Source organism: Staurois parvus, unplaced genomic scaffold (assembly GCF_062004578.1).
Source record: "Staurois parvus isolate SC_StPar_1 unplaced genomic scaffold, SC_StPar_1.0 ptg000177l, whole genome shotgun sequence".
In the NCBI taxonomy this organism is placed as follows: domain Eukaryota; kingdom Metazoa; phylum Chordata; class Amphibia; order Anura; family Ranidae; genus Staurois; species Staurois parvus.
The window spans coordinates 2780705-2793837 of NW_028317973.1; the positions used below are offsets into that span (position 1 = coordinate 2780705).

Genomic DNA, 13133 nt, shown 5'->3' on the forward strand with positions numbered 1-13133 from the left:
TTTGATATAGGGCAATTACCCATCAGCATATGAGTTGGAGAGTGTTGTTTTGGGTTTAGGGGAACACTGAGATACACACTTGCAGTGTTCATTGGGAGTTGTTTTTACACATGGTGTTTTGACACTTTTTTATATGAGTGTGTTTCACTTACTGTATATCTATATTCACTATAGAATATTTGCATGTGTATAGATACTCGTGTATAGAGTATACACATTTATAAAGGATTTTGCATGCTGCGTGGCACGTGTGTTGTATTATATAAAAGGTATGACACTATGTCAAGTTTTTTCTTTTTGAGGTGTACTGTCATCAGGATTTGCGGATATTGAGAAGGAGTGTTTGATGAAAGAAGAAAGAAAAGTATTATTTACACCTGTGGGGATTATATTTTTAGATTATTATTTTTTTGGATTCTTTATTATATTTTTTTGGATTATTTATTATTTTTGTATTTTTTGAATTTTGGATATTTGGGACAAATTTTTTATGGTTTTATATTTTGATGTGGGTTTTATTTTATATTTTTTTGTTTTTTTATTGTTATTTATTTGTTTTAGGGAAAAGTTTTATTATTTTGTTCAATTAGCCTTCAAGGGTGGAGGTGGATAACTTTTCTGGGTCACTATAGGGTGATTTGCTGCTGTGTTTAAACATAAAGGTCCATTTGTAGCATTTCTGTTACTTCTGACTAGTCAAAATTAGGATGTGGCACTAGTGTATATATTGGGAGTGACCCTTCACCCGAGGGGACCCCAGCCTCTTTTTATTCAATTATTTGGAGGAGGTCAGCAACGGCAGCCCACATTAGAGACTCCCAAGGGCAACATTCTATATAATGGAAGCAGAAACAAACACATGTGAAAGTGGGTCTTTATATATGCTGTTGGGAGTCAAATAAACTGAAAATAATTTAAAACAAAATAAATTTTATTACAACTAGTGTTCACATATAAAATTGCTCTCCATAAAATACAGTAATCATTAGGAACCATCCATAACATGTCATAGATGACAATTAAGGTTGTACAAGTTGGTCTACGCATTTCATGGGTGAAGTGAGTCAATCCTTGAAACGCGTAGATTGAATAGCATCACCGTGATTGTCATGTATGGCATGTTATTAATGGTTCTTAATGGTTACTGTATTTGCTGGAGAGCAATTTTATATGTGAACACTATTTGTAATAAAATTTATTTTGTTTGTGATTATTTTCTTTTTACTTGACTTCCAACGGCATCCAAACAGTCCCCCTTCAACATTTGCTTGTTTCAACTACTGGTTTGGTCATTATTCTAGCACATTTTAAAATAAAAAGGCGCCCCTCCTCCACAGCACAAGCTGTTAAAAGGCTGTTAAGGATCCGGGTATGACCAGAAATGTGTGGGAACACAGGCGTAGTCAGGGCTGGAGAGGAGGAATGGTCAGGCGGGCCGTAAGGTACTGTCAGGCGGGATCTCTAGTGACCCACAGACCAGGATTCCCCAGGGCGCGGAGTCTAAGCCCCAGTCTGCCTTTTCACCAGAGCCCCTGATGGTGGGGATGGACTTGGCGCAGGGCTGAGACCAGGTCGTGGCCCCTGAGTGCACCCAACTGTGGTAGAGGGGTCCGCCGAGGGTATGTACCGGGGGAAGCCTGATGTGAAGGGGCTGGCAGGTTTGGACAGTAGTGACTGGATCCGTGCGGGATGGATGGATCATCTGGGTAGTGTCAGGCGTAGTCAGGCAGGCCAGGTCAGCAATGTGCAGGCAGTGAGGTACCAGAGGAGCAGGCAGAGAATAGTCAGGGTCACAAGCCGGGTTCAGTAACTCACGGGCAGCGCGGTACAGAGGATCAGGCAGAAGGATGGTCAGGCAAGCCAGGGGTTCAACAGGAGACGGTCAGCAGAGGTCAGGATAAAAGCAGGGTTGGCAACTAGGCAGGAACACAGGATACCAGGTACAGGGGCTCATGGGAAACATACACCAAGGCCCTGACTGCAGGTCTGGTCATTCCTTAAATACAACTCCTGCAATCAGCCCCAGGTGTTGGCTGACTGCAGGAGTGAGCTTCTGGCTGCTGAGGTCAGCCCTGGTACTGCAGCCCACACGGCAGGTGAGTCCCACCACCAGTGCTGAGTCCATTCCTGACAAAGGCTGACGGGATCCATAGGAAATGATCTGCCTAATATCTGCAGTTTACTGTATACAGTTTGAATCTGTACACCTTCAAGAGCAGATATAAAAAAGCTCACCACATTGTATTGTTTTCATTTCCTAAATCTTAAAGTGATTGTAAAGCTTCATATTTTCTATTAAAATAAAACAACATGTTATACTTACCTGCTTTGTCCAATGGTTTTGCACACAAAAGCCCCAAACCTCCTCTTCTGGGGTCCCTTGCCAGTGCAGCATGCTCCTCCTCTTCTCCTAGTAATATGGCTGCTATGGGGGCACTCATGTGGGTGTGCTCCCGAGCCGGGCTGTATGCAGTTATAGACACACACAGCTTAGTTTGGCCCCGTCCCTGTTCCCTTCTAAGACTTGCACTGACAGCAGCAGAAACCAATGGCTCCCATTGCTAATAAGTTTCCTGTGAGGAGAGAGAAAGAGAAGAAGAGCTGCTGCAGATGGGCACTGCGATGGATTGAGATGGAACTCAGGTTGTTTTTGGGAGGGGAGCAGTTACTGAAAGTTTTTTTTACCTTAAAGTGATATTAACCACTTGCCTACAGGGCACTTATACCCCCTTCCTGTCCAGGCCAATTTTCAGCTTTCAGCGCTGTCACACTTTGAATGACAATTGCGCGGTCATGCAACACTGTACCCATATGAAATTTTTAGCATTTTTTTGAGACAGATAGAGCTTTCTTTTGGTTGTATTTAATCACCTCTGGGTTTTTTTTATTTTTTGCTAAACAAATCAAAAACAACTGAAAATTTTGAAAAAAAAACATTTTTTCTTAGTTTTTGTTATAAAATTTTGTAAATAAGTGATTTTTTTCCTTCACTGATGTGCATTAATGAGGCTGCAGTGATGGGCACTGATAGGCTGCACTGATGGACACTAATAGGTGGCACTGATGAGCACTGATGAGGAGGCACTGATGGGCATTGACAGGCATCACTGATGGTCACTGAAAGGCAGCACTCATATATGGCACGGATAGGTGGCACTGATAGGCAGCACTTACTGTCACTGATAGGCGGCACTGATAGGTAGCACTGACGGGCACTGATAGGCGGCACTGATGCGCACTGATAGGCAGCACTGACTGGCACTGATTGGCAGCACTGATAGGTAGCACTGACTGGCATTGATAGGTGGCACTGACTGGCATTGATAGGTGGCACTGACTGGCATTGACAGGCATCACTGATGGGCACTGAAAGGCAGCACTGATATATGGCACTGATAGCTGGCACTGATAGGTGGCACTGATAGGCAGCACTGACAGGCACTGATAGGCAGCACTGACTGGCACCGATAGGCAGCACTGATAGGCAGCACTGACGGGCATTGATAGGTGGCACTGATGCACACTGATAGGTGGCACTGACTGGCACTGATAGGCGGCACTGACTGGTACTGATTGGCAGCACTGATAGGTTTGATAGGTGGCACTGACTGGCACTGATGGGTAACACTGAAAGGCAGCTCATATGGACATTAATATGTGGCATTGATGTGCACTGGTAGGCACTGATATGTGGCATTGATGTGGCACTGATGGGCACTGGCAGGTGGCATTGATGAGCACTGACAGCTGGCACTGATGGACACTGACAGGTGGCACTGCTGGGGCTACACAGATCATCAGGGCACACTGATCATCAGTGCTCTGATGATCAGTGCACATGTCCCCTCTGAGTAAAGCCAATTACTGGCTCTCCTCGCTCCTCCTCACGCTGACAGCTCGTGAGGACAGAAATGCAGATAACCGGCAGTTCCCTATTTAAATGTGATCTGCTGTGATTGGACACAGCTGATCACATGACCGAGCCAACATCTTCGGCTCTTTCCATTGATAGGTGATCTGCTGTGTCCAAGGGACACAGCGCACCACCGATCGCCATGCTGCGTGCTCCCAGACGTCCTCCCAGAACGAGAGAACTGCCTTGCGCCCATCATTACTTTATATGGCGGGAGGGAGGCGGTTAAAGGATTTTTTTTTAAATAACAAACATGTTATGCTTACCTGCTCTGTGCACAGAGCAGCCCCGGTCCTCCTCTTCTAGGGTACCCCGCTGGTGCTTCTGGCCCCTCCCTCCTGCCAATCTGCTTGCTCTGGGGGCACCCAAGCAGGCTGCGTGTCCATTCACACACAGAGTTGTGGCTCAGCCCCACCTTCTCTCTCATTATTGGCTCACTGGCTGTGATTGACAGCAGCAGGTGCCAATGGCTGTCTCAGCCAATGAGGAGGGAGAGTCCCTGGGGAGCCGAGGCTCTCATTCACATCACTGGATCGCGATGGGGCTCAGGTAAGTATTAGGGAGGCTGGGGGATGCTGCTGCACACAGAAGGTCATTTCACCTTCGTGCAAAGAATGCATAAAGGCAAACAACTTTGAGTCTTTCCAACCGCTTTAAGGCAGAAAGTGCCTTACGGTAAAAAATCTAATGCCATTATAAACACTGATTATTCCTAGTATGTTTCTACCTTATTGTTTTTATCAGTAGATACCTGTAATCTCTCAGACAATGAAATAATTATGAAAACTAAATAATGATTATTAAAAGAAAATGTATTCAGCCACAATGTTTTAATTGTCACATATAATGAAGTGTCATTAGTGTCATTTTGTTAAAATAATACACATATTGAACAAAACATCAACACTGGGAACATGTGAAAGCAATACCCTATTATGTCAACTTGGAAAACAAAATAATTGCTTATTACGGCATGTGAAATACAGGAACACAGTTCTGATAACAATCCAGTAAATAAAAACCTCAATTACACCAAGTAACACTGTGAACAGCAGTGGTGACCATTAGAATGCACTGAATGTGGGGCTAACAGTGACTAATCAGTCAAAATGCAGACATACAAAGCACAAAACTGTCATCCATTCAGAATACACATTTAAAAAATGACTTTTTATGGAAGTCACATTTAGCTGTTACATAACCAGAACAAGAAGGACTAAATCCAGACAGAGTCCATTACCAGTGACAGACTCCCAGCAATAACCCAAAAACTATTACAGCAAACTAGTAAATAAAAGCGTATGACCGAACTACAACCTTTCATTCCATTAGTATATACTTCCACAAGCAGCTGTCTTTAGGGAATTTTATATAAGTTCGCAATGCCTGCATGACGTGAATGAGGCTTCACCCTGCTTTCAGACTCTCTCTTATGGTCACACTAAGTCCCCGCTCACACCGGTGCCAATTGTCATGGGATTTGATTTTTTAAATCGCACGGCAAGTTGCACCCTATTGTCTGCAATGGAAGCGACCAAATCGTTGTGACTCTGATGACCGTGAAAAATAAAATGAATAGCCTGTAGCACTTGGCATGGGCCCAGGACTGCAAGATTATAGGACAGTTAAGCTTGCGTAAAATACAGTGAATGCTTTTCTGAGCCACACTCAATTTAATAATTCCTTGTCATTCCAAAATGCGGCAGTCAATTAATGAAACTCATGAAAACTATATAGTAAATAGAAAGAGAACGCGATTGTTCTTTTTCTGAATTGTTAGATATTTTGGAGATGCTTTATGCAGATTGCTATTCAGACACATAAGGCATGGTAATGTAGTAGGAGGCATTTTTCCATTCAGTGACACCATGTTTGCAGGGGCATTTTTCCATCCAGTGACACCATGTATGCAGGGGCATTTTTCCATCCAGTGACACTATGTATGCAGGGGCATTTTTCCATCCAGTGACACTATGTATGCAGGGGCATTTTTCCATCCAGTGACACTATGTATGCAGGGGCATTTTTCCATCCAGTGACACTATGTATGCAGGGGCATTTTTCCATCCAGTGACACCATGGATGCGGGGGCATTTTTCCTTCCAGTTACATAACCAATGCAAGAGTATTTTTTCACACAGGGTATACTAAAGTATTTGGTATCTTTGTGTTCTTCTGTAACCAAGGTACAATTGGGGCTCATTTACACATGCAGTAGTCCTCTGAGCAATCCGTAGTGGTTCAATTTTTTGAGGGCATTTGAACCCCAAAAGACCGTACAACCATGCCACAATCGCGTGCATTGTGCTGCGACCTCATTCATTTGAATGGGTTGCGTTTAGCAGGTGATACTGCCTGCTGAACCAACAGGGCACATGTTTTCTGCACTGTGGTGCAAAGCATTACAGCCACACCATGGGTATACTCCAGTACAGCCAGTGGTGTATTTAGGTTTTGTGCTGCCCTAGGCAACACAAAAATCGTCTGCCCCCACGGACACTGACCAACACAACCCCCCCTTCCCCATCCCGTGAAGAGATCCTGACATTGACCAACAAGACCCCTGCCTCCCCCCCGGGAGGGCCTTCCACTACCCCCCCCCTCCCGGCCATAGAGAGACACTCATCTTCACAGCTCCAGACATCCCCGGGAATGAGAGCCAGGCTCTACATACACCATCAAGCAGCCCGCAGCCTGTCTCGGATCCCACCTGTTTCCCATGGTGCATGTGTCCTTTTTTTCATCCCTTCTTCTGGGGAGAGGTGCTGCCCCCCTGAAAAATGCCGCCCTAGGCAAGTGCCTTGTTTGCCTTATGGTAGATACGCCCCTGAGTACAGCTGACTTTTACATGGCTCAACCAAACTTTTTTGTTACTGCCCCCCTCCCCCCCAACCGCAAGTGTAAACTAAGCCTAAGGTTTAATTCACACTGCAGCTGAATGTCTGATCATTTTACAGGTTTTTTTGAGCATTTGTACAGGCATTTTGCTCATTTTTGTGGGCATCTGAGGCTTGAGCATTTTATAAAAATTATTTTTAACCAACAGAAAGCTACTTACTAGGAGTAAAAATGCACAATATGTGCGTTTGTGTGCATTTTTCAGGTGCCCCATTAAAGTCTATTGGAGCCCAAATGCTTAAAGCTTGCAGCTCAAAAGAAGGAGACAGTACAATTACAATACATTTCAGTACAGAAGGAATAGGAGGGCCCGGCTCGTGGAGCTTACAATCTAAAGGAAGGGGGAGGTGATACAAAAGGTGACAGCTATGGGGGATGATCTGGTGGAGGTGATTGAAGTACAGTTCTTAGGTGGAGGTGGGGTAGGCGTCCCTGAATTAGTGAGTTTTCAAAGATCGCCTAAAGGCAGACAGGGTGGGGGCTGACCGGACATACTGTGGTAGGGAGTTCCAGAGGATGAGAGAGGCTCTTGAAATACATAGGATTGTGGTTTTTGAGCATTTTGGAACTTTGAGTTTCAAGGTATAATGGCCATAGTGAGTTTGGCCTTTTCCACATAGTGCGGAGTCTTGCTCAGCTCAGCAGGTCATTTGTCCGTTGATCCCTTGATGATCAGAGCAGAGCAGGAGGGTGACAGGTCTGTGTCCACTCAGTTTATGCAGAGCAGACATGAACACTGCCCGCTCTGCTCTATGGGCGGCTGGGTGTAAACAGGACAGCTATTTGTTTACACCCGACTGCCCTCCGATCCCATCCACCTAGATGGAAGGGGATGCATCCCCTTCCCGTTTATTTTTTTGGTGGACCGGATTGGAGGTAGTCACAACACCGTTTACACCCGCAGGTCCATTAGGATATATGGACCATCTGATCAGGTCTGCCTGAAAACTTGACAGGTGGAGATGATCGGATTGCCCTAAGGGGTTTAAGGCTATGGGCCAGTTAGGTGTGACAGACCCACTAGTTATGTGAGAGGAAGAATAATGCAAATCAGAGACAGCAGGTGAGAGAACTTCATATATTGCTTAGTGTTGCTAATCAGTTTTTTACCCTAATTCAGAAAAATGCATTAAGGTAATACAACATTTTGACTTTAGAACCACTTTAAGAGGCAGGTGCCTAATGCTGCAGGCTGAGGTTACATCAAGAGGTAGGGATGCAAATAAAGTGCTATAAATATCACCACAAATAAACTTGTCACCATAGAACTGTGCTTCTCTTCAGTACCATTTGTTTTGATTTTTTCTGCTTTGTCTACTTTTAGGTAAACTGTGAGAATGCACACAAGCAAGCATTTCATTGTACTTGGTACTTATACTTGGTGCATATGATCATAAATGTTAAACTGAACTATCTTCCAAGAAATGTTTTACACTTTTCCATTCAACAAACATGCTGCTAAAGGGACTACCTGTCAGCTCCCAAGCACTGCCTCTTTCTGCCAGCATTAGACAGACCAGTGACATTCCCCAGTGTACAGTGCAGGACAACGTATCTATTATAACTCACTAGTGCCCTGGTGCCCAAACTGCAGCTCTTAGGCATTTGTTGTGCTGCCCTTGGGCCCCCTACAGACACTAATTTGTGTTTCCCTATTGTCCTGTTATAGCAGTGATTTTTAGCAGTCTCATGTAATATGTCTCCAGTCTATGGCTGTCTTCTGAAGCATGTCGCCAGTCTCCAACAACTCCTATAGCATGTTCACAGTCTCTGACCATCTCCTGTATAATTTCCACAGTCTCTGACCATTTCTTGTATCATGTCCACAGTCTCTGACCATTTCTTGTATCATGTCCACAGTCTCTGACCATCTCTTGTATCATGTCCACAGTCTCTGATCATCTGTTGTATCATGTCCACAGTCTCTGATCATCTCTTGTATCATGTCCACAGTCTCTGACTATCTCTTAATAATGTCCGCAATCTCTGACTATCTCTTGTATCATGTCTGCAGTCTTTGACCATCTCCTGTATAATGTCTGCAGTCTCTGACCATCTCTTGTATCATGTCCGCAGTCTTTGACCGTCTCCTGTATAATGTCTGCATTCTCTGACCATCTCTTGTATCATGTATGCAGTCTTTGACCATCTCCTGTATAATGTCTGCAAACTCTGACCATCTCTTGTATCATGTCCGCAGTCTTTGACCGTCTCCTGTATAATGTCTGCAGTCTCTCACCATCTCCTGTATCATGTCTGCAGTCTTTGACCATCTCCTGTATAATGTCTGCAGTCTCTGACCATCTCTTGTATCATGTCCGCAGTCTTTGATCATCTCCTGTGTAATGTCTGCAGTCTCTGATCATCTCTTGAATCATATCCGCAGTCTTTGACCATCTCCTGTATAATGTCTTCAGTCTCTGATCATCTCTTGAATCATATCCGCAGTCTTTGACCATCTCCTGTATAATGTCTTCAGTCTCTGACCATCTCTTGTATCATGTCTGCAGTCTTTGACCATCTCCTGTATAATGTCTTCAGTCTCTGGCCATCTCTTGTATAATGTCTTCAGTCTCTGATCATCTCTTGTATCATGTCCGCAGTCTTTGACCATCTCCTCTATAAGGTCTGCAGTCTCTGATCATCTCTTATTCAAAAGAGCGTTGGCAACATGTAAATGTAGAAAAATCTTCTTTATTGCATAAAGGAGTAAAAATGTTCCATGGCACAGTTAACACTAACAAAGCTATGAATAAGGTCTGTTTTTTGGACTGAAACACATTAGCGCTAACTGTGCCATGGAACATTTGTACTTTATGCAATAAAGAAGATTTTTCTACATTTACCTGTTGCCGACGCTCTTTTCAATAGAGAGATGATCAGAGACTGCAGACATTATACAGGAGATGGTCAAAGACTGCTCTTTTGATTTGGACACCTATATGCAAGCAGATGAAGACTGCTGGTCAGGCACGGTGAGATCATATGCTTTAAGCCTAATATATGTGATCAGGTTGTAGTACCCTACCCATATGGAAGAAAAATAGAAAAATATACTTGAAATATATTTTAAAAATATTCTTCCTAAATATATTGACATATATTTGAAATGCTACAATTTTGCCAGTATTCTATAGATATACATACATATATATATATATATATATATATACACTGTATATATACTGCATGTTGAAATGTGCTTTTATAACAAAATATATGAAAAATATTTTTAATAATACATTTCAAATATACTGTATGTCTTTAAAAATACTAATCTACATTTTTGAAATAAATTTACAAATATATGTAAAAATATATGTTAAAATGACTTCTGAAGAATATATTTTAAAAAAATGTATTTTAAAAAATATATTTTATTAAAAATATATTTTTCAGATTTTTTTTATATTTGAAATGTATTTTTAAAAATATTTTTCATATATTTTGTAATAAAAACGCATTTCAACGTGCAATATATATATATATATATATACATATATATTTATTGAAATATATTGAATATGGCCTAAATTGTAGCATTTCAAATATTTGTCAATATATTTGAGAAGAATATTTTTAAAATATATTTCAAATATATTTTTCTTCTGTGTGGGTACCTCTGTTTAGAATTGCAGCTGATCATCTCTTGTATCATGTCCGCAGTCCCTGTCCATCTCCTGTATAATGTTTGCAATCTCCAACCATTTCTTGTGTCAGATTTTTAGTCTCTGACCACCTCTTGTATCAAGTCCACAGTCTCTTACCATGTTTTGTATTATGCCCATAGTCTTTGACTATATTCTGTTGTGTGTCTGCTGTTTCTGACACTAAATATTCACTGAATTTTATGTCTGGCCCTTTGGTGATGTTGCTGCCACACTTGAGGCCCCCCATATCAAGAAAGTTGCCCACCCCTGCACTAGTGTCTCTGTCCCCATGGAGTCTCTCCTTCTGTAGCTAAGGCAGTAAGACGTCACTCCCATTGGTAGGGACTGAGATTCGGTAACTTTTGTGCCAGCGATAGACCGTCATCTTGCTGCAACTGGCTACAGTGGGATAATGATAAGGGACAGACAGCCACTTTAGCAAACCTGCCAAGAGAGATTTGCCCAACTGGCATTACCCTAAAGGCTGCTAATGCATTGTTTATGTAAAGAACTTATTAGCCTGATTTAATATAACAATAAAAAGTATGTATCTTTGTAGTGGCAAAGGAAACAAGCTCAGGAAACAGCTCACGAGTAAAACCACAAAAAATGTCATGCATGTCTTATTTGGCTCGCTAATATACAAAATTTGACACATTTCAAGAATGTTGTTTATGAATGTTATATGGTAGAATTCCACAGAGCTTCATCTAAAAAACAAGGGGTTAGTATACCTCAAAAATAGCTCCTTTTCCACATACTACACCCCTCACTCATCACAATTGGTCTAAACTGTTTACATCAATGGACCATTATCAGCCCATACCATTATATATTCAACTGGTTTATTAACTTTTCCTTGAGAAAAGATACTTTCCAATACTTAAAGTGGAACTTCACACTTCACTCTCTCAATCAAGACAGGGGTTTTCTCAGCTAAGCACCCCCCCCAGGGGCGTCCCTAGGGTTGGTGTCACCAGGTGCGATAACACTTGGTGACACCCCCAACAATCCCCACAGGATGGATCGGATCTGCGGATTGAGCATAATGGATCGGAGTCCGATCCATTATCTTCCCCAACCCGCAGATCCAATCCATCCTGTGTGTATCGACGGCTTGCATCCTATAAAGGGTTAACTGATCTCTCCACAAAAAGGTACATTTTTAAGCAAGCCAACGATCCCCGCAAGATGGATCAGATCTGCGGATTGAGCATAATGGATCAGAGTCCAATCGATTATGCTTCCCAATCCACAGATCTGATCCATCTTGCGGGGAACGTTGGCTTGCTTTAAAACTTACCTTTTCGTGGAGCGGGTCCGGTGTCACCCCATGCGATAGGTGTCACCCGGTGCGGCGCGCACCCCCCGCACCTGCCTAGGGATGCCCCTGACCCCCCCTCTGCCTGTATGCCTGAGCTAAGGGCAGGTGGATTCCAGGAAGTCAATGCTACATGAATCCTCTGCTCTTACTCAAGATGGTCACAGCCAGCAATTCTAGAGGTGTTTCATAAGTGATTTCCCAGCAAAATAAAGCATGGAGGCATGGATTGATGGGGGAGTTTGTTTTGAAAATAACAAATTAATTAAATAGCGTTTTTGTTTTGTAGTGCTCAGATGCAGTGTAGTTCCAATTTAATATCATTGTGATATTCATTTTTGCCTAGATATTGTCACATCTTAGTCCTGTACTTAAACCTCCCCAAAAAACCTTTAAAATAAAAATAAACCGACCCCAATTCCATCATAAACATCAAGAAACTACACTTGCAGATTATTCTGGACTTGTCAAAGAAATACAGTGCGCATTGAGCAAGTCTCATCTTATCCATACCGTGCCACTGTTGATCGTAAATGTGTTCTGGAGGTTGCCATTTATTATGTTATAGACCACTGTTCCATTAAGTCCTTCATCAAGATCCACAGCTGTAGTTGTGATAATAACAGAGTTCAGTGTCAGAGGACCCTCATCCAACCTGACTTCATATTGTGGACTGTCAAACATGGGAGCATTGTCATTTTCATCCAAGATTGTCACGTAGACTGTTGTTGTTGCCTGACAAAATAGAAAAAAAATTATATATTACATTTCTCAAGTATGTTAAAAAGAAAATTTTATTTAAAAACACTCATCCATCAAATTCAACCTTTATGTTTTTTAACATTATATACTACGTACATATATATATATAAGCATACAGTATAGGAAATATCAGAGTATTTTACAATGAGCTTGTAGCAAATATAGTAATCACTGTAGGTATAACAGCAGCATGATGTGCTAAACCTACCAACCAGCCACGGTTCCTTTCTGTTTAAACTATGAAGTCCACAACCATATTTAGAAGAAGCTTTTCAAAATCTTCTGCAGCCAGCAATAGTTCCGTCCTGAATTACTGTAGGAACAGAGGAGCTGTTAGGACCAGCACCTCTGTCCCTACCATGGGAGAGGGTGCCATCCTGAACAATACAGCACTCCCTCCTGTGGCACTTGGAGACACTGGTCCCAATGGCTGCTCCGTCCCTGCAATAACTTCAAAGTTATTGTTGGATGCAGAGGATTTCAAGCTCAACATCCGTAGGTTGCTAGGAGGCAGCACTAGTTAGTCAGACCATGAAGAACTTCAATGGTCTACTTGCACTGCTGCCTGTACAGTTCAATGAGCAGCAGT

General features: G+C 42.4%; 1 protein-coding gene across 3 annotated transcripts in view; it reads right to left on the reverse strand.

Moving 5' to 3' along the window:
- CDH23 (cadherin related 23) overlaps positions 1-13133 on the reverse strand; it is a 1300862-nt gene that overhangs the window by 125196 nt on the left and 1162533 nt on the right. For all 3 annotated transcript variants that reach the window (XM_089677099.1, XM_089677097.1, XM_089677098.1), the window contains exon 37: positions 12296-12517. In XM_089677099.1, coding sequence (XP_089533225.1) covers positions 12296-12517 — 222 coding nt within the window. The remainder of the gene's footprint in view (positions 1-12295; positions 12518-13133) is intronic.